Source organism: Rhinopithecus roxellana, chromosome 7 (genome assembly GCF_007565055.1).
Source record: "Rhinopithecus roxellana isolate Shanxi Qingling chromosome 7, ASM756505v1, whole genome shotgun sequence".
NCBI lineage: Eukaryota > Metazoa > Chordata > Mammalia > Primates > Cercopithecidae > Rhinopithecus > Rhinopithecus roxellana.
In genome coordinates, this window is record NC_044555.1 from 29862149 (window position 1) to 29885404 (window position 23256).

Here is a 23256-nt window from a genome sequence, read left to right on the forward strand (position 1 = left end):
TAAAAACCAGAATGTCTCTTTTCCTATGTCTCATCTTAGCAATTATAATCAGAATATCTTTGTAACAACTCTCAAACCTGAGATTTTTTTCCTTTTACTCAAATCAGAAAAAAATTTCCTGTGCAACTCCTTGACTAATAAAATTCAGCAAGATGCCAATCTAGTAACTTATACAGCAAATTACAGTATTTCTTTTTAAACAAGGGATATAATTGCTATCTACTCTCTGACACTGTATATAATTATTACTTACTGGTATTTAGGTTGATGAAGGTATCACTCTGTTAAAATTATAAATTCTTAAGATAGGGTAGAATTCCCTAACAATAGTAATTCTTTTAGTGCAAGCAAGAAAGACATTTCCAACGTTTCTACCAAACTTAGAAAATCAACAAGAAATAAATTTGAGCTTTCAAACCACTCCAGGTTAACTAACTTTCATCACCGAATTATTACAAATTCGAAAGCAATAAATGCATTACAATATCAAGTACTCTTAACATATTAAATTTCAGGTAATAATTTGAAATTTTCAATTATTCTGGGAAGTCAAAAGGAGGAATTAGCTACTTTCATCACAAACTTTACTTAAGAAGGAATTAGCTACTTTCATCACAAATTGCAGAATAAAACAGGTTGAATTTATTTTCCTTATCTTGCTACACTGAACAAAGTGTTACCAATTAGCCTGTTTTGGTTGGTACTAATGAAAACTAGGCCTTAAACTTTCACTGCCATAGATTTTTAAGATGTTATACTAAATAGCACCATAGGTGTTACTTTCTTAATTTTTTCAACTACAACTCCAAGTAAAAACAGAAAAAAGTTCATGGCAGGCCTCAAAGGAATGATTTACGTTTAAAATAATTGACTTTTAAATGAAATTACATGAAAATATTATTAAACTGAAATTTTAAGTTCAGCTAACAATTAAGGTTAAAGGTTGAATAAATTTTCTGTCCAAAACTAGTTTTCAATCTCTCTCCACAAAGCACATGTGCCTTGTACATTTAAAGACAGATATACACTTAAGCCTTTAGATTTGGGTATAAAATTGCTACCAATTTATGAACTCCATCAAATTTTTGCTTTTAACATGTAGAGAATTTTTGGTGAGACTGGGAAAGAAACAATTCAAGTATTATTATTAAACCAATGCAAGATAAAACAGTTACAATATCTACATAAATAATAGTTTTCATGCTGAATTGTATATCTGCCACTCTATCGAATATAAGCAAATATGACTCAGAATACAGAAAATCTGTCTTTTAGGAAAGGAGATGGATATACTACTGTATAGTAAATGGTTAGTATTTTGAAGAAACTGAAATATATGAACCATGTATTAAAACTGTGCTATAAAAGAGCATCTCAAACTAATTAAATGTGGCACCAAAATGTAAGCTTCTACAACATACTGGACACTGAGAGACGAGACTAGAAAACAAGGTTTGACAGATTAGTAGAATTCTGTCTCTACCATTTCTATAGTTCCGTAACAATTAAAAAAGAGAAACGAGAAAGTAAAACAATGGAAAATGTTGTTGCCAATATTTTAAAATAGAAAAGAAAAAGGCGGGGCATGACTAGTAACTTTCAGGAAGCTGATAATTCAATCAATTGAATGTTGCAATTACAATTTTAGACATGCAAGAAGAAAAAGAAGAAAAAGTATTATAACTGCCTTTTAATGTATACTACTGACCACTGCAACATTAAGATAAACTAAACAAGAATCAGATTAAAAAATAACCAGCACTTTAAAAACGAACTACATATACGGAAATAAAGGGGTACCCAATAGTGCATACAAGTCATACCTAGAAGTTTCTTATTGTGTTTGAAACGCTGACTACCTGCCTATTAAGGTCAAGTTTCAAACACAAAGGAATTTCCCTGAAGGAACTGATGACATATATAGTGCTCTGCATAGCAAATATAAGCTATTTCCACTTAAAATATATTGACTAATCCCAATGCAAAGGGCAGGGCTGTGGATAACAGGAATAGACTTTATCTTCTGAATGTGTAAATGTCCAACACTGTTTAGAACACCTCAAGCCAAGTAATAAAAATTCCATATAAAAATCCAAAGTGGTGAAAGGAGTTGAAGAAAGAAGCAGATTTTGGACCAAAACAGCATGGTACTGGTACCAAAACAGAGATATAGACCAATGGAACAGAACAGAGTCCTCAGAAATAATACCACACATCTATAACCATCTGATCTTTGACAAACCTGACAAAAACAAGAAATGGGGAAAGGATTCCCTATTTAATAAATGGTGCTGGGAAAACTGGCTAGTCATATGTAGAAAGCTGAAACTGGATCCCTTCCTTACACCTTATACAAAAATCAATTCAAGATGGATTAAAGACTTAAATGTTAGACCTAAAACCATAAAAACCCTAGAAGAAAACCTAGGCAATACCATTCAGGAAATAGGCATGGGCAAGGACTTCATGACTGAAACACCAAAAGCAATGGCAACAAAAGCCAAAATAGACAAATGGGATCTAATTAAACTAAAGAGCTTCTGCACAGCAAAAGAAACTACCATCAGAGTGAACAGGCAACTTACAGAATGGGAGAAAATTTTTGCAATCTACCCATTCTGACAAAGGGCTAATATCCAGAATCTACAAAGAACTTAAACAAATTTACAAGAAAAAAACAACCCTATCAAAAAGTGGGCAAAGGATATGAACAGACACTTCTCAAAAGAAGACATTTATGCAGCCAACAGACACATGAAAAAATGCTCATCATCACAGGTCATCAGAGAAATGCAAATCAAAACCACAATGAGATACCATCTCACACCGGTTAGAATGGCGATCATTAAAAAGTCAGGAAACAACAGATGCTAGAGAGGATGTGGAGGAATAGGAACACTTCTACACTGTTGGTGGAAGTATAAACTAGCTCAACCATTGTGGAAGACAGTGTGGCAATTCCTCCAGGATCTAGAGCTAGAAGTACCATTTGACACAGTGATCCCATTACTGGGTATATACCCAAAGGATTATAAATCATGCTATTATAAAGACACACGCACACGTATGCTTATTGCAGCACTATTCACAATAGCAAGACTTGGAACCAACCCAAATGTCCATCAATGATAGACTGGATTAAGAAAATGTGGCACATATACACCATGGAATACTATGCACCCATAAAAAAGGATAAGTTCATATCCTTTGCAAGGACGTGGATGAAGCTGGAAACCATCATTCTGAGCAAACTATCACAAGTACAGAAAACCAAATACTGCATGTTCTCACTCATAGGTGGGAACTGAACAATGAGAACACTTGGACACAGGGTGGGGAACACCACACATTGGAGCCTGTTGTGGGGTGGGGGGCGGGGGGAGGGAAAGCATTGGGAGAAATACCTAATGCAAATGACAGGTTGATGGGTGCAGCAAACCAACATGGCACATGTATACCTATGTAATGAGCCTGCACGCTGTGCACATGTACCCTAGAACTTAAAGTATAATAATAATAATAAAAAATAATACTAATAATAATAAGCAGGTTTTGCAATGGATTTAGAGATTATCCCATCTTAAATCCTTTTCTCTCAGTTTTTAAAATCTCTCTGAGAAAAGTCAGAGTAGGGGGATATTAATTGTTGCCCAATTATTTAAAATATTGGCTTAAACTTACCAAATTTACTCATATCATTTGGTAGGTAGAGAAATGGTGAAAATGTGCTCTGTGATAAACCCATCTACACTTTAGTTATCCTTTGTTAGGAAGCTCCTAGACCAGAGACGTCAAGTCTCTTGTACCTGTGTTATTTTCCCCTTGAGTTCTGGACTCCTGCCCAGCACAGGCCACCATCAAGAGAACACAGAAATGGCAAACAACATGACACCTATCATTTGCCATCTTACCTTTTTCTCTATGCCTCAAAAGATTTTTATCTCCAACTTATCAGAGCACTTTTTTGTCTCTTCAGTAATTGAGTCCTGGATTTACCGGAATAACCCAGTAACCTCAGGGATCTACAGTGTTTTGATGAATCTAGCTGTTTATAAGATTATATATATATAAAATTAAGTCTCCATAATAAGGCAAAATTGCCTTTTCAAGTTAAAAGCTGAAAATAAAACTTAAAAAAGTACTTAAATACCCTGAAATAAATGTTCGTATATGCCTGGAAAATGAGATGGAAGATTATAATCTTTAATACATTAAGAAACACAATCGGCTGGGTGCAGTGGCTCACGCCTGTAATCCCTGCACTTTGAGGCAGGTGGATCACGAGGTCAGGAGATGAAGACCACGGCTAACACGGTGAAACCCCGTCTCTACTAAAAATATTCAAAAAAATTAGCTGGGTGTGGTGGCACACGCCTGTAGTCCCAGCTACTTGGGAGGCTGAGGGAGGAGAATGGCATGAAACCGGGAGGAGGAGCTTGCAGTGAGCCGAGATTGTACCACTGCACTCCAGCCTGGGTGACAGAGTGAGAAAAAAAAAAAAAAGAAACACAATCAACTAAGTACCTATAGCATAAAGCTTTATTAATACAAAACTTATGAAAACTGCTACTATACACAGTTTGTAACTTGGGGAACAGAACATAGCTCCGTGGAACTCTTTCTGACAATATTCCTCCTTAGGTCCCATACAGTTCATGATGTTAGTTTTGAACCTCCAAATCTTCCCCATTTTCTAGCAACTGTCCTGAGTCTACAGAGAGTGGATGAGAGAGAAAGGCCCTGCTCCAGCAGTGAGAGCAGCAGTACCTAGGAAACAGGACAGAGGCCCCAGCAGATGAGTGAGGAGCAGGTAGAAGACAGTCAAACTGGCAGTGAATCAAGGCACTGTGTCTAAGGAGAGCCAAGTGTAGCATTTAATCTGAACACTCCCTATTTTGTGTAGGCCCAGAGTTGAAGTGAATGATAGTGTAACTTCTAAAAAACACTAATATAAAAACATAATATAAAAATTTCTAAAGGAACAAATTTTAGGAACTCAAGAACCTCACTACATGCTTTAGAATAATTTCATTTAGAGATCATCCAATGCACTTTTAAGTTACTGACATTAAAAAATCGTGTAACACAGTTAAGATTAATTACAGTAATCACCATGTTGTAGGTCACTAAGGAAAATGCTGCCAATAATGTGGACCCAATAAAGAAAAAATATATATATAAAAAAGGATGTAATTTCTGCTCTAGTCTATGTCAGAATAACAGCTAAATAGTTAAAATTTGACAGGAAATAATGAAATAGAAACTAACAGAAATAGAAACTAATGGAAAATAAAACACAGACCAGCTGGGCGTGGTGGCTCACACCTGTAATCCCAGCAACTCTGGGAGGCAGAGGCAGGTGGTCACCTGAGGTCAGGAGTTCGAGACCAGCCTGACCAACATGAAGAAACCCCGTCTCTACTAAAAAATACAAAATTAGCCAGGTGTCATGGTGCATGCCTATAATCCGACCCAGTTACTCAGGAGGTTAAGGCCGGAGAATCGCTTGAACCTGGAAGGCAGAGGGTGCGGTAAGTCGAAATCGCGCCACTGCACTCCAGCCTGGGCAACAAGAGCAAAACCCTGTCTTAAAAAAAAAAAAAAAAAAAAGGGAAGAAAAGAAAACACAGACCAAAAGGTATTTTAAATGCTCGAACTCTTTAAAGAAAAATAACTATAGTGTAATTCACAGTAAAGTTCTAGTGTCACAATTAAAGTGATAAATTTAAATTAATTAATTGAAATTTTTTCCCCATACTCCACTGCTCCTACCCCATATCCCTCCCAAGCAGCAAACTTACATATAAATAATAAAATTTAATTTCACCTCAATCACTTGTCAGTGACAAACATTTAACGGTAGACCCAGGATACCTTCTAATAAAATAATCTGAACAACAGAAAAGATAATCACACTTTTAGATAACAATAAATAAGACATATAAGCACTAGCACCTGCAGGAAGAGGTTTATATGGCTATAAATAAGAATTGTTTTGAACTTTAAAATGTAAAAGCTATATTAAATGGTCAATGCAGCCAAACTAGAGCTAATGTTTATATTTTCTATTTATAGAATGGTTATTTTCTATATATCATGACAATCCAGAACCAAAAAAAGATCTTTTTAAAATCTACCATATGTCTGCTCAAATTTAAAATTTAATGTATCAGAAAATATTACAGAATTATTTCTTGTTTGTTCCAGGTATGTTAACTAAGTTTCATTCAAGATTTAGTCACTTATAGAGGACAACAATTACAAGTAAATGAGAAAAATTATGTATGTGCCATATACAATGAAAAAGCCAGTAAGAATCTATATGTCCTCCAAATATCAGAGAAAGATGGTGCTGCCTGATCCTTTGATTCTTCTTTTGTGGGACAGAAGAGGTTCATTTCTTCGTAAATTTCTGAGGCCCTGCCCTCCCTAGACTAGCAGAATATGTCTGGCTCCTTCCAGAATGGCTGACGGTCTGTCGTGTCTCTCCATTGCCCATTGCCCTTGACCTCTTTCTTCCTCTTCTGCCTGTTTTATAACCTCTTCTAGGTTCAAATAAAACAGTCCAGTTTTCTCAATTGTAAGCAAAGACTAGCCTTGATAATTGACGGGGTCCATTCCTAGCCTAACATTTAATAGGCTCTGATCAAAAAAAAAAAAAAAAAAAACAGGATTTTCCAGCCTTGCTGTATTTGGCCAAATAAGATTTAACCCATTCTCTTGTTTAAATCCCCAAAGTGAAGTCAATCACCCTGAAGCTGACAACCCTAGTAACCGGTAGAGGGCAGTAATAGCACAACCAGACACACCCACTCAAAATAAGCAATTTACAGGAATACTTCTCCCATCTGATTTGACCACAACATCTAAGCATAACAAAGCTTCTGTCGAACTCTTATTTCAGATGAATGACTACCCCATCTTTTGCTTACTTCCTATATCTTAAAAGATCCAAATTTCAGCATTCTGATCATGCTAGTAGTCAAACATTTCCACTTTGATGAACTTTCCCACACTAACCTGCATGCCTTCAGAACTTCTGCTGAGCTGGGGTATATGGACACAGACATTGATGGTATGATCTGTGGACTAGGTTTGTGGTTAACCAGAAGCAGATCTGTTTTCATGGGGCTCTGAGATTCTTCCATCCCTTCTCCATTAATTGTGTGTAGCCCACTGTGAGGGCTGTTAAGGCTGGTAACACTATTTGTGGTTGTCTGCTCAGTGGATTTTGGAGAAGGTGTTGCTGTGGAAATGGCTGAAGATGGTGAAGAGGCAACAGAGTTATCAGTCTTTGTATGAACAGCTGGGTGGATGTTATTGACTTTGTCACAGGTTCCAGTACCCACATTGTTATTGGCTTTTCCCATCAACAAGGCAGAGAGCTGAGGATTGTCTGAACTTAGTAAACCTGGTGACTTAGAATCTCCATGGCTAGGACTGCAAACAGCATCTGCCGTCATCTGATGGACATGATTAGGAAGTCCCTCAACACTGGCAGTGCTGTTAGGTGTCTCTCCAGCGTGCCTGCTTGTTTCAGGCACTGTCAATATGTTTCCTGAAGGCTTGCTCTCTTTGGTTAAGGTAATGCCTTGTTGTCCACCTGAGGTAGCAGTGTGAGAGGAGAGGTGATTGAGAGCAGCCCCCTGTGTTACTGAATTGCTAGGCAGGGTGGGATGTCCATTCTGATTCTGAATACCAGAGCCAGTTGCCTGGAGATGCTGGGAAGGCCCAGTGGAAGAGAGAGGTCGTTCACCATTAGGACCTGCCGAATGTGAACTCTGACCTTTGTGAAGCCCCTAAAAAGAAAGAAAAATAGTTTAAATCTAATATTAAGCAAACTGAGAATGTACAGAATTTAAAACATTAAAGAGAAAAGCCACTAAAAATAAATATCTAACTATATAAGATAATTTGACCCAAGTCCTAAAGTTACCAAAAAGTATCTGTAACTTAGTCAGTATTTAACATCTTTAGAGAAATTTTCCTTCCTATCTAAAATGACTCCATTATTAGTGTAGAATAAACTACTTCAGATGAAGCATTACAAATTTTAAGTTCCAATATACATATTTTCATCTAAATCAGACATGGATAGACATATATCATTATTAATAACAAAAAGCCATGACCATGGATCAACATAAACTAATTCTCACTGGTCTGTGATCTGTTAAAAGATTAATATAGAAAGTGAGTTCATGAAGCCTTTAAAATTATCATTAAAAAAATAATCTTCTGTAATTCAAATCCTACTGTTAAAGTAGCTATCCTCAAAATTAAGGGAGAACTATTGAATCTATGAAAATATTTCAAAAAACACCTAAAGTTTCCCCATCTATCCATTCACACATATTTAGAAGACTAGATAGGCTTGGTGCAGTGGCTTATGTCTGTAATCCCAGCACTTTGGAAGGCCGAGGCAGGAGGATGGCTTGAGGCCAGGAGTTCAAGACCAGGCTGGGCAACACAATGAGTCTCCGTCTCCACAAAAGAAAAAGAAAAAGAAAAAGAAAAAGAAAAAGAAAAAGAGGAGAGAGGAGAGAGAGAGGGGAAGGAAAGCAGGCAGACAAACTAGGTATGTTGACAAGTGTGCCTGTAGTCCAGCTACACATGAGGCCAAGGTGGGAGGATCTCTTGAGCCCAGGAGTTTGAGCCAGCAGTGAGCTAAGATGGTACCACTGCACTCCAGCCTGGGTGACACAGCAGGACCTTGTCATTCTTTTTTTCTTTTTAAAAAAGGGGGGAAAAAGATATTTTAAGTCTCCACTAATGACTTTGAGATAAACTTCATTTTTATCATTAATTTTCATTTTCATTAATTTGAAAACTTAGAAAAATACACTGCTACTGTTAAAGCAATCTGAGGGGGCAGTATAGTAACAGTTAACAGAAGTTTTAAGACTAGAGGAAGATCACTTAGGGCATTTAATAGAATGAAAATATGATAATTGGGCCAGGCGCTGTGGCTCAAGCCTGTAATCCCAGCACTTTGGGAGGCCGAGACGGGCGGATCACGAGGTCAGGAGATCGAGACCATCCTGGCTAACAGGGTGAAACCCCGTCTCTACTAAAAAATACAAAAAACTAGCCGGGCGAGGTGGCGGGCGCCTGTAGTCCCAGCTACTCGGGAGGCTGAGGCAGGAGAATGGCGTAAACCTGGGAGGCGGAGCTTGCAGTGAGCTGAGATCCAGCCACTACACTCCAGCCTGGGCGACAGAGCGAGACTCTGTCTCAAAAAAAAAAAGAAAATATGATAACTGGAACTAAGATGTATAATTTTTACCTGAAATTTGCCTCTGGTGTCACAGAGAAACCTCTTTAAGAAGAATATTTTCATTTCATTTTACTGACAAAATGATTAAATAAGACAGCCAATTTTTCAGCAACACTGATTAAAGTAACATTGGAATCATAAAACAAGAGTTTACATTTGGAGTTGAGATTACTTCAGCAACAAGGTTAGAGAATTTTGTCAGTAATAAGCTATAAAGGAATAAAACTATAGCTGATGACAAGATATTTATATACTAAAAGGTGCATTTAATCATATAGTTAAAATCAGCTAGCATGCTCCCAAAATCAGTTTCTGAAGCTGAAAATTGTAAACTAATGCTTTTACTCAACAGGCTTATCTACCTAAAAAAACTAGATATATTAAAAGTTAACACACACTGGCCGGGTGCAGTGGCTCACACCTGTAATCCCAGCACACTGGGAGGCCAAGGCGGGCAGATCACCTGAAGTCAGGAGTTCAAGACCAGCCTGGTCAAAATGGTGAAGCTGTGTCTCTACCAAAGTACAAAAATCAGCCGGGCATGGTGGTGGGCTCCTGCAATCCCAGCTACTCAGGAGGCTGAGGCAGGAGAATCACTTGAACCTAGGAGGCAGAGGTTGCAGTGAGCCAAGATCGCACCACTGCACTCCAGACTGGGCGACAGAGCCAGGCTCCAACTCAAAAAAGAAAAAAAAGTTGATACACACCAATGAGTGTGTAAAGGGGTGCAATTAGTTGTAAATGATTTAATAAGTAACAAAGTTCAATCATAATAAAGGAAGGTTGAAATTTGTAAGTTACATGACAATTTCTCATAAAGTAAAAATACTGCACATTATAATCATATCAATATTTAAAATATTATCCAACAAAGTCTGGGTAGGTGAGTTAAAATTTCATCAAATGTAAAATATTTAATTCAGAGGCTAATTATTTAACAAATACACTGATTACAATATGCAGACATGTGACAAAGTAACTATTTTATTACATCTTCTCTATCTGCAAATCAAGGTATTTTAAGCTACAAATTCTTTAGAGTACTTGCTGAATAATCACCTACAATTAATATAATTTTACTTTCATATCTTAAATTATACCCTTGTTACCAAAAGCAATCTGAATAAACCCATTCCAAACTGTAATGTAAATTCCTCCCTTATCAAAAGCTAAAAGGTAGATATACCATATAGGTCTATCAATTGTCTAGTTTTCATTACAATTTCAAAAAATTATTCAAATAGGTTTGTATAAGACAGTTATCAAAAAGGCCTCTTCATTCAGAGTCTATGATATCAATTCCATATATCAATAGCAGAGACAGAGGCTCCCCAGCTACAGTGATATGCAGAAACTTCATTTGGGAAACTTTTGACCTGGAATCAGTTCAACACCATTTTCTAGACAACTTTCTCAACCTCATTACTTAAATTGTAAAGTTCCTACAGATAATGGCTTTGAAGGGCGTGTGAAGCAAAGGCTGGGGCTCCCTGCTACTTTATGGTAACTTACAGAGGGCTCGTGGCCTGCCAACTGAGGAGTTTCTTTTTATTAGAATTACAAATTACGTTTTTAAAGAATATCACATTTCCAAAATAGGGTTAAAAGAGTATTTATTGAAAACTTCAGCAACTAAGTGAGCCAAAGAAGTAGATGTGAGAGAAAAGAAAATAGAACTATACTTTACAATCCTAACAAAGGCTTTCATTTATTAACTGCCAGTTACACCTTAGAACTATGATAGGCATTTTAACAAAAATCTCATGTTATCCTTTTAACAACTGTTTAATGTTTAAAGACAATGAACTCCCAAAATCCCATCCTTTCACCTATTCTAACAATTCCCCTTTCTCCTTTGCCATTTTCTCCCTCTCTACTGAATCTTTCCCATTGACTTTTACTGTTATTCTCTCATTTTAAATTTAAAACAGTAACAAGACAACAACTCCTAATCCCACTTTCCCTGTCAGCTATACCCGGTTGTTATTCTTCCCTTTTATGTCACAGTATATGGAAATGGAAGCCTTGGCACTGTGCAGTGTGTAGCCCAAACAACTATAAGCATGTGTGCTGGAACTGTCTATACTTCAGTTTTTCTCCGCCGATTTTATATTATCTTGAAGCGAACTACAATTAGGCTTCTGCACCCCAACAATCCACTGAAATTGCCCTTATCCAAAGGTCAGCATATCTTTTCTGTAAAGGATCAGATAGCAAACATTTTAGGCTTTGTGGGTCATCCAGTATCATATATTATCCTTTTTTTTACAACCCTTCAAAAATATAAAAATCATTCTTAGCTCACAGGTTATAAAAAACACAGGTTGTGGGGTAAATTTTGCCTGTAACCTGTAGTTTCCTTACTTCAATAATGTCAGCAAATATCTCAGATGGTCAATTTTCAGTCCTCACTTTATATGACCTATGAGCATTATTTGATCATGTCCTCCTCCTTGAAAGACTTTCTTCATTTGGCTTCCAGGGTATCACTCGCATTGTCTTTGATCTCCTACTACATCACAGGTCAATCTCTTCTATTCTTCTATGCTAGTTCTTCAATTTCCTAGCCTAACACACTGGAATGCCCTAAGGCTCAATCTTGAGTTCTTTTCTCAATCTGTTCTCACTGATTGGTGATACCATCCAGTTTCATCCCTCCTTCTAGTTGGTCAGGCCAGCTGGGACTCCTTTCTCACACATCACTCTGTATCAGCTAATCCTGTTGCTGTACCTTCCAAATATACCCAGAAGCTGACCACAATCTACTACTACCACTCTGGGAGCCATCATCAACTTTTAACCTGGATTACAGCTATAATCTCTAAATTGGTCACACCATTTCTATTTTTGCCTCTTTCAGCCTATCCATAGAGTACCAAAGAGGACCTAATCAAAAACAAAGTTAGATTACATCACTCCTCTGCTCAAAATCCCCCCACAGTTTCCTGGATACTCAGAATAAAATCCAGTATCCTTACAAGGCTGATCATGATTTAGCCATCCTGTTTCCAGCTGGAGCACATTTCTCTCTCTTCTCACCCCTTGCCTGTCCTGTTTTGCCATGCTTGCCACCTTGATTCTCTTCAAATGTGTACAGCACAATCCTATCTTACGGTCCATTGATCCATGCTGCTCCCTAAACCTGGAACAATCTTATCACAAATAGCTTCAAGGCTCACTCCTGTAACTCTCATCCAAATGTTTGTTATCTTTCAGAGAAGCCTTCCCTGTCCTTCTAACTGCAACTCTCCTACCAGCAATCTCTAGTATTCTGCTGTTCCCTTTCTATTAGTGCTTTTTTCCATAGCACTAATCACAACCATCATCTAACATTATATATGTATTGCTTATTTGTTTATTGTCGATTTACCTACACCAAGTAAGACATCTCAGTATATTTTCTTTACTGATGTATTCCCAGAGCCTTGAGTATGACATGAACCTAGTACGTACTCAGTATTTCTCTAAGAATGAATAAAGTACTAATCACTTTAGATCAGGGTCCCACCAAGGATATTACTTCAAGAATAAACTTAAAAATCTTAGAGAACTTATTTCAGTTTTATCAATAATATAAGACTAACCAACAATCAGCCAAATATTTCCCTTTTTAAGTCAAATATTTCTCATAGATTAATAAAAGTACAAGCAATTTGGCTGTATGTATTGAGAGCATTTTCTTAAAGCTTACTCTTTTGCCCTTCAGTTTCACCTCAGCAAGTACCCATATCATGGAAACAATCCAAAATATGGGAAATACTATGCACATAAACATTCAGAAGTAAAACCTTAGAAATTAAATGTCTAACGAATGTGCTAATGTTGAATAAAGTATGATCCATTTCCTTGACAAAAATAATGTTCATGCAATTCATTATTCTGTTTCAAAAACTTTAGTGGATCAACTTTGCCTTCAAGATAAATTTGGCCTCTCCTTCAGCCTCTTATTTCACCCTCCCCTCTTCATAACCTATCTTCTAGGCACACTTGACCAGCCCTCTCCTCCCCTAAACTCTAGTTTCTGGAAGACTCTAACATCTTGGTTATACGCTCTCCTAGGTACTCTGATAGAACTTTCCCACCAAAGTCAAACTTCACAGTCATTATGGTAAATACTTCTTCACTGGTCTTTTTCTCCCACTAAAGCAAATACCTAACACCTAGTGTAGTGCCTGATCTTAAGTAGGCAATTTATGCAGAAATGAACTAAGTAATATTACATAACTGTGCTTATGATGCCACTGTAAATTAATGGTGCATTTTGGGTGATTTATATGATCTATTTTCTTCCTTTGTAAATTTGCTAGGATATCTATGTCAGTAGAGACGGTACAAAGGGAACGAAGATATACTCATGTATGTACATAATGAATCACAATGTAGTAATAACACCGTAGTGCCACGAAATTCTTCTAAAACCAGTTCCCCAGGCCGGGCGCGGTGGCTGAAGCCTGTAATCCCAGCACTTTGGGAGGCTGAGACGGGTGGATCACGAGGTCAGGAGATCGAGACCATCCTGGCTAACACCGTGAAACCCGGTCTCTATTGAAAAATACAAAAAACTAGCCGGGCGAGGTGGCGGGCGCCTGTAGTCCCAGCTACTTGGGAGGCTGAGGCAGGAGAATGGCGTAAACCCGGGAGGCGGAGCTTGCAGTGAGCTGAGATCCGGCCACTGCACTCCAGCCTGGGCGATAGAGCAAGCCTCCGTCTCAAAAAAAAAAAAAAAACCAGTTCCCCAAACACTTCTTTCTTCTTCTCTCAAACCCCAGTAAAAACAATTATGTGAAAAGCCAACAAGGAAGCTAGTTCTCCTATTACCTGAGTGGAGTTAGATAGTTGGTTTTTCCACGGCTCCTCTGCGCTGCTGGTCAGGTTTGTGCGGTTATGAGGTAGAGTGAGTGCGTTTCGCTGCAGGTAAGGCACGTTTCCATTACTTCCACTTCCTGTTATATGATTATTGCCTATCAAAATAGTGTCTGTACTTCCCAGCGTTCTTGATGTGCTACAGGGAACATGGCCTGCAGAAAAGGGTCCATTGGCTAAAGGCTGCCCAGGGCAGGCAGGACGAACTCCAGGCTGAGAGACGCTAGGCACTCTGGTCAGAGCAAGCTGTGGCTGCTGGCCAGAGACTGAGTTTGTAGGCAGTGATGAGTCAGCTGTTGGCCCGTTAGGAATTCCAGTAGATCGTACCTGTGCAACTCCTGTTGGTCTCATCTGTCAAAAAACAAAGGAAAAGTAAATGCTGGTTGTGTAATCCATAGGGGAGAGAATCTATAGGGGACAGAATATGAAGATGTATAATTAGGGAACGTGTGATTTTACCCAAATGCTTAATTTCTCTAAGTTGAGAAACACATACTTTAAAAACAAGAAATTATATTTGTTCATTTTAAAATAAACTTCCTTGAAAAAGCAGAAATCTGTTTCAAAAAAATAAAAAATAAAAAATCCCATTAGTAATGACAAAAGGAAGCAGCTGAAAATTATAGAAAACGACCCAGAACTTATAGGTCCTTCTCTCAATCACAAAAGTGGGGACATCTCAAAATTTCATTCTGTTACATCCATGCCAGATCCTGTAAACTAAATAAGCCCTAAAAACCTTGCCTCAGTACTAAATAATGTAAACAAATCCTTAGAATACATGTGAAATATCATGTAAATAAATACAATACAAAGTATTGTGTTCAAAATTAAACTTACAGTTGCTTGTCTAAAAATCTCTGTCAGTTACCAGTATTTTAAGATACAGAGATTACTAAATTCTGTCAAACACTAGTAGAAAGTAAAAGTGAACATAAACATGCTCTAAAATGACATTAGAGTCAATAAAAATGCTCAAAATGCTAACAAATTTTAGGGAAAAATATGCTATACACACTTGGTGTTGTTGCATTAAGACAAACTGACTTTCCAGCTGTTCCAGCATCAGTTTCTGTGCTGGATTTAAATTATTTCTATTTGCGCGGAGCTGTTCCAAGTGCTAGAAGAAGAACAAAAAGAGAATATAGTCAAAGATATATTTAGGAAATAAGAATACTATTCTAAGCAACCTATCCCTGAAGTGACTAAACTCAGAACCACTATCTGGTCAAACATACTGTCTTCTGACCAACAGTCATACACTCCAAGATGAAGTCCTTTAATAAGCTTGAGAAATGTAAGAATGAACTAAGCATTCATCTGAACAAGATTTACTATGAGTTCTTTGTACTAGAGGGGCATGAAATTTTACTCATCCATATAGTATTCTTAGGTATTCACACAGAAAGCTCTTGAAGCTTTAAAAATATATTGACAAGTATGCTAAAAGCAGCGCTGTCTGGAATAAGCAAAGTCTGAAGACAATCTGAATGTCCAAAATTAGTGATCTGCTTAAATAAAGGTGTTACATCTATATAAAGAAATATGATGTAACCATAAAAGAACAAGGAAGCTCTTCACATATTTACATGGAAAAGTCTGTAAAATACATTGTTAACAGCAAATAAGAATCCTATCGTTTGTGTAAAAAAGAAGACAAATAATAATACATGTGAGAAAGAGGGGGATGTATATTTGCTTGTACATAAATAACATACCTCTGGAATGACAGATAAGAAATTAGTAATACCAGCTACATTTTGAGTGGGTAGGGGCCAGAGTTAGAAGAAAACTTTACCCTATATACCCTATATTTATATTTTATGCAGTGTAAACCATGTCCTGTTTTTTTTAAAAAAAAAAAAAAAAAAAGAAATTAAAAACAAGAATGAATGATCTCCATTATTCTGGTAAATTCAGGTTCATTTTACATTTGTGCATATTAATTGAATGTACTGCCATTTAACTTATAAGAATTAATACTTAGGGCTGGGTACAGTAGCTCACATCTGTAATCCCAGCACTTTGGGAGGCTGAGGTAGGTGGATCACTTGAGGTCAGGAGTTTAAGACCAGTTTGGCCAACATGGCGAAACCCAGTCTCTACCAAAAATACAAAAATTAGCTGGGTGTGATGTCGCGTGCCTGCAATCCCAGCTACTCTGGAGGCTGAGGCACGAGAATGACTTTAACACAGGACGCGGAGGTTGCAGTGAGCTGAGATCGTGCCACTGTACTCCAGTCTGGGTAACAGAGCAAGACTCTATCTCAAAAAAAATAAAAAATAAAAATAAAAATAATACTTTAAGAACTTAAAGCTTGCTACCTCAACTCCTTTTTAATAGAAAAAACAATTTGTCAAAATCATCTTACATACCTGTAATTTCTGTGGTGTCAAACACCATGAATGAGCTTGTTGCTGTACTGGAGGATGTGACACAGCATGTCCACCACTCCAATTGTCAGAAGTATTCTGAGGAAAATCGATTTAAAAAAAATTAAAGAATATTTGGTTAAATCCACAGTTAATAATAATGGTTAGAGGAGGCCAAATGACTATGAATTGGAATATTTACATGTTAAAAAGATGTTATAACATTAAATTCTTTAAAAAATAATTTTACATGCATATTACACTTAGAAATCATACATTTAAAAATTACTGACTATTTAATAAGCCACCCAAAAAGGCCCACCCTCAAACTATGGCCCAAACAGCTAGCCTAAATACCACACTGTCCACTAGATTCAACATTAAATTTATTTCAATGTCAGTAAAAAGTGATGATGAAAAGTGTGCTGAGATCTTAACGGCAGGGAGATGAATAAAATGATTTGATGAATGCAAATTTATCCCTACTTTCTATATTTAATATGATACTAAGGGTTTGGGATGGAAAAACTCAAACCTTTCACTCTTTGATGTCCACAAATTTAAAATAAAGGACAGGAAATGTTCAAACTGCACAATTTCAGGGCAGCTGAAGCTTCTTTTTTGACTGGGATTTTCTATTTCTCTAAAACATATACCTTTGTTGGACTAGATGTTCTTTTCCGCTTGGCAGGACTGGACAGGTCATCTACTTGGCTAGAAGGAATCATGTGTAGTGGCAAGGATTGCTGTGAAATTGGTGTTTGACTGAGGCCTAATACAGGTTCAGTATTTGGATGATGAGGTTTACATGCCTAAGAATCACAGAAGGAAGACAAAAATAGGGTTCTATATATTCTTAATTCATTCCTTCAAATTATAAAACTTTACAAGCTGCATACTTTTCAAAGCTATGTGGACATCGCTGATTGCAATGATTGAAAATCAAAATTAAATGATTCATCAATGGAATAATGTGTACCTTCCTTTCAAAAACTTGCCTTAAAAATTAAATAAACCACTGTAGCATTGTTTTAAGAAATCTCCTTCAAAATCATGAAAATGCACAAAGGTTCTAAGTTGGTACCCCAAAATCTCTTCCCATATTAGAGGGAATTTTATTTTGATCTAGATTCCCTTTGCAATTAAATCAAAAGGCTTTTCATTACTAAAAGCCTCCTGTGCTTAGTAAATTAAGCTTGACCACTAGAGAATTGAAAAGAACCCTTAAAGCTGGGCACCTGCAGAACATAACCCAACTTCTCACCTGCTGTGCTGTGTTCATGGCACCCTGCCTGGAGGTAAGCTCTGCGGGAATTGGTAGGCTCCACGCCTCCTCAATACTAGGAAGTAATTTAGTTTTATTCTGTAGACTACCTTGTGGAAGGTTACACAACTGAGCCTAGGAAAAATTATGTAAAAAGCAAATTTAACACAAGCCTACTTGAGTAAGAGCAAGTCCACTAAATCTTCCTAAATGCTATAGCTAATTGGTTTTAAAAGAAAATAGATTCTAAATTTGGGGCTTTAGAAGACACTAAATATAAAGAGGGTAACCGGAATATAAACCTTTGTGAGAATCAAAACAAAGCTTGAGCTCTGTTTTCAGAGTTCTCATAGCTATCTTCTCAAGAAACTCCAAGCAAGAGTGAAAGACTGTTTGTGTTTTCTCTAAAATGCTATGACAACTTAAAAATGTAGACAGTACATAGAAAAAAATTATGTAAATTAATATGCATCAACAGAGTAAATGTGCAAAAGAGCATCTTTTAAAATACTGCATATCTTACTTAAAATGAAAAGTAAAATAATATTACAAGCTATGGTATGTTTACAAAATATGGAAACAGATTATAGACATCAAAACACAACTAGACAAACTTTCCAGCCACCCTCCTTCTGCCTGAGTGTTCTGGGGAAATATGTGGCTTTAAAAAAGTGCTATTTAAAAATTTTACCTGTAAATACTTAATTCGTGCTGCAAGTGCAGAGGTATTACTACAACTTTTGCTTCTAGTTGCATTTAAGTAGCATTTAATGGCATCCTGAGGCTGGTTGCAGGATTCATACAGAGTGCCTAGGTCCATCCAGGCTGCAGCATGGCCATGGTCCAATTGTACAGCACAAATATAGGCCTGTAAAGCATCCATGGGCTGATTTTGCTGCTGATACAGCACACTGGAAAGAGAAATTAAGAAAAAATAAGTCAACTCAGAAAACTGCTTGATTTTATAATGATTTAAACTATGAAGTATAATATATGTGATGTAACCATCTTTGTATATCAATTAAATTACTACTATTTTTATACAAAGTCTTACCCTATTGAACACCATGTATCTGCACTTGCTTCTGATTTATCAATAGACTGCCTGTAAGATATAAAGGCATCCTGAACTTTCCCAATACTTGAATAGCACCTGAGAAGGGAGGGGGGGGAAAAAAATCAAAAGAATTCCATTAATACTGAAACAAATTAATCGGCTGAAAGGATGGACTATATATCACAGCAAATTTTTTAAAAACCCTAATAAGCTAATATATTTATGTGTATGTGTGTGTATATACTTGGTAACTATAATGAATATTATAATTAGCCCTCCAACCAACCATATTATAGTCTGTCTTATAGGTGCTAAAAAGCATGCTGCATTAATGAACTCTATTACAATGATTAGGGGACATATCACTTCAATATTATAATACTGAGGGCTGCATGCATGCGTGCACACACACACACACACAAGCCACTCTTCTTATATAGCTGACCTCTAGTTCCCTATACCGTCAAAATACAGAGTTAAAAACAAAAACACTATACGTTGGTAAGATTTGCTGTATCAGATTTCAATTTTCCTTTCCCAAGTAACAACACTGAGGGCAATAATTCTTGAATTCATAAAAAAAAATGCATATGTAAGACACAGTTAATCTCAAACTGAGTATCAAAAATAGTATAAAGTAAAAAGTAAAAATAATATATAAAGTATAATATTTTATGACTAGTAAAGTAAGCAAGGTAAGATTAATGATTCAAGGACTGTCATTTTCTTAATGTGAATATACATGAATACACAGATAACAGCTGAAATTATAAATACTGAAATTATCTTCTTATTCTTGGCACGAAAGGAAAAAGAAAAAAACAAAAACCCAGTCCCTATTTTCGTGAAGCTTACAATTTAGTTGAGGACTGAAGATACATTAAAAATGTCATGATACCATATCAAATGGCCAGTATAGGCAATAATTGGCCTGAGAATTTAGGATAAGAAGAGACCATCATATACTGCAAGATTTAGGAAAGGCACCCCCAAAAAAGGGAAGAGTAAGAGTAAGGGATTTGAATATGTAAAGATGCATATTATGTAGTGATTCCTAATTGCCAACCAGTATATGGCACGTTTGCCAAGCAAACAAATTGGAAAGACAACACACACACATACATACATAAAGTTTTTCCAATAAACCAATTAAATTGGAAAGACAACACACACATAAAGTTTTTCCAATAAACGAATTAATATTTATGCTGTAATGCTCTTATTTTGGATATTATTGGCTGACAGTAAATTGCAAAAAAAAGTCAATGTCTTTACTTGCCCAAACATCATATTTCTATTCTCATAATTATTCTTTGAAATTTTACTGATTTATGTAACCTAAAATTCTGGGAACCACTGATTCAAGCAGAGAAGATGAGAAAAGGCATTTTAAATGGGTTTGAACAGCATGAGCAAAACCTAAGGTATACACAAGAAAGCACGGACACAAAACAGCAGAGAATTTTAAATCCAGCCAAAGATTACCCTAAAGTTTGCTTTTCTAACAAGGAGAGCAGCACATTGAAAGCACTTTATAGGAATATTAATTTTCTAACAACATGTAGGGCAGACTGAAAGGAAAATAAGTTATAGACAGTAAAAATAGAGGGTGGCTACATTCACTGGTTGGGAACAGGCCAAAATTGGAGTTAAAGTACTGAAAAGCGGCAAGAAAAAAAGATGAGAGAAACAAGAAACCAACAGATTGGTAAAGACTTTGTGATTAATTGATTAGATGTTCACAGGGTGGGGGTTGTAACTTAGTAGTTAACCTTGATTTTAAAAAATGGTGATCTTTTGGCAAAAGTTAAAGAAGGAGCTGGTTTGGGGAAGAATACGGTGAATATAGTTTGAAATATGCTGACTTTGACATGATGTGAGGACATTAAAATGGGAAATCATAAGTAAAGAATAGGAGATGTGGTCCTAGAGTTTAAGATACCTTTAAGTGTTGAAATCTAGATTTGGAATTCATCCATATGGGAGAGAGGCTGTAAAAACACAGGACACCTACAAGGGAGATGTAAAAGCCTAAGGAATCACTAATCTTGTGGTTTGAAAGATTTAAGAAATGTCCATGATTGAGACAGAGAAGGCAGTTTCAGAGAGCATCTACAAACTGTTTTATGAAGGAAAAATTCATAAGAGATCAGCAATAATGCCAAACAGGAACAGACACCAGCGTGAAAGGGAATGCTTAACAGATAGTAGAAAACATGCTGTTTTGTAGTTGTTGTGAAATCAAAGCCATCTCAGATTTATAGACAAATTTGCCTAACTGCTGGGAGAAATAAGCAGTTCTTCCCAAATCCAATGTTTTAACATTCCATTCCTACAAAGTCAAAGTAGGAAACCAATGTGCCCAGATACAGATGTCCAACCATCAACCACTTTTCCTCTAATAAAAGTAGGTTCCTCTGAGACAGTCTTGTGTAATTAAAAAAGCCCAGGGTGAATCTAGGATCTAATCCCTGCTCTCATACTAATTATCTGTGATTATGAACCCACTTTCTAAATCTTTGAAGTGACAGGATTTACAAGGTTAACCACGTGACCTCCCTGGTCCTTCCCAGTTGTAATATTCTACAGTTCTATGATAACACAGTCAATGATTGGTGCTAGCATAACAGAATATCACATTACAATTTTACTTCGATATACAAGTGCCAAATGACAAGCAAAGTCCATCTTCAACACAGACCTGAATGCAGAGGTTAAGTAACAGAAAGCCTCAAAAATATTAGGGTCATCAAACCCCAAAATTTCTTACTGACAACTGAGGTCTTCATTTGGAGCTTTAAAAACATCTAAAACATAATTCATTCATAATATTTTTCTCATAAGAAACAGATTAGAAACAACACATTAGAAGGCAGTGAAAGAGAATAAGAAAAGTCTAAAAGATTTAGAATTTTATTATTACAGATGGAAAATAATATGTCTAAAATGATAACCTTGAACCCAAAACCAAGCTAAATTATGATAAGTATCCTTTATTTAATTAGTCAGGAAAAGTATATTGTATATTTGGAAAATTTTACCCAAAAAATTACACAAAAAGATTAAATTAAAAGCATCGTAATGTTTTACAATGTAAAATTAGTTAACTGGGAAAAAAAATGATAAAATACTGCCCACTGAAATACTGATGATGAAATACTGCTCATTGAAGCTAAAAATTACAGCATGACTATGACAGTTAATTCTACACATGGCTCATTATAATTTTATACAACTAGAATTTAAATTTAAAAACCTAAACTAAAAAGACATCTACACTACTGTATTAAACTATCTTAGGTCAGAAGGAACATAGTTTCCAGTATACATTCCTTTTAATCTACGCTAAAAGAAATTTTCATACATAAACCTGAAAACAAGAGACAGGCACCCACTATTTCCCAGTTTCAGACCTCCTTTACAATCACTATATGAAGCCTCACACTCCACAACACTAATAGTAATAGTGCTAGCTCCAAAAGCAAATGGAGTTTAGTTAGTTCATTTCATCCATTTATCGAATAGCCACTTTGTCAGGTAAAAAGATACAAAAATAATAAAATCCAGTTTCTGCTCCTGTAGAAGAGAAACACAAAAGTTTGGATCCTCCAGCTTTATTTAGAAGCAACCCAAATTAGGCTCTTTTACAAGCCTGGGGAGGGATTAGGAAATCCTCACCAAAAAATAGGTACCTTTCCAGTCAACTCTTATTGTATGTTAATAATGAATTAATGAAATGTTTTTTAAAAAAATTTTCCTTAACCTTCTTCTAAGCATAGTATGAGTAATCAAATATTTTTAGAGAAGGAACCATATTAATATTATTTTGTCTCATACAAGCATACTTTCCTTAAAGGAAAACTGAAGCCATACAATGAAAATTTAATGTGATTATATGGCAAATTTACTTACAATTAGGTATTCTATGTAGAAAATAATAGAAAACTTAAAGTTAAAACACGGTAATTTCAAAAGAAGTCATAAAATTGGAACCTTTAAAGCAGGAAGTTACCTAACAGATCATCTAACCCAGGGTTTCTCAACTACAGCATTACTGACATTTGGAGCCACCCAGTTCTTTGCTGTAGAGGACTGTCCTGTGCATTGTAGGATGTTGAGCAGCATCCCTAGTCTCTACCCACTATACGAAAGTAGCACACCCCACAGCTGTGATGAAAGAAATAAATGCCTCTAAACATTGTGAAAAGTCCTTGGCTGGGGTAGGGGTGGCAAAACAGCCTGCCCCTGAGGACCACTGATCTAATACAATTCTCTAATATGTTAAACAAAAATTGAGGCTTTAAGAGGTTTAACTAAACCATCCACAATTCCACAAACAGTAGCTGAATCAGGACTTGAATCCAAGCGTCTTGGCTCCTAGTATGATCTTTTCACCATGTCATGAAAGCGAAAAGTGATTAG

General features: G+C 36.3%; 1 protein-coding gene across 10 annotated transcripts in view; it reads right to left on the reverse strand.

The window, feature by feature from the left end:
* KDM6A (lysine demethylase 6A) overlaps positions 1-23256 on the reverse strand; it is a 236587-nt gene that overhangs the window by 35850 nt on the left and 177481 nt on the right. For 2 of the 10 annotated variants that reach the window (XM_010388408.2, XM_010388416.2), the window contains 8 exons: positions 18832-18930; positions 18469-18688; positions 17778-17912; positions 17170-17325; positions 16517-16612; positions 15159-15260; positions 14096-14491; positions 7021-7799 (listed from right to left, as the gene is read on the reverse strand). In XM_010388408.2, coding sequence (XP_010386710.2) covers positions 7021-7799; positions 14096-14491; positions 15159-15260; positions 16517-16612; positions 17170-17325; positions 17778-17912; positions 18469-18688; positions 18832-18930 — 1983 coding nt within the window. The remainder of the gene's footprint in view (positions 1-7020; positions 7800-14095; positions 14492-15158; positions 15261-16516; positions 16613-17169; positions 17326-17777; positions 17913-18468; positions 18689-18831; positions 18931-23256) is intronic. The other 8 variants (XM_010388418.2, XM_010388414.2, XM_010388410.2 and 5 more) reach the window with 7 other exon arrangements.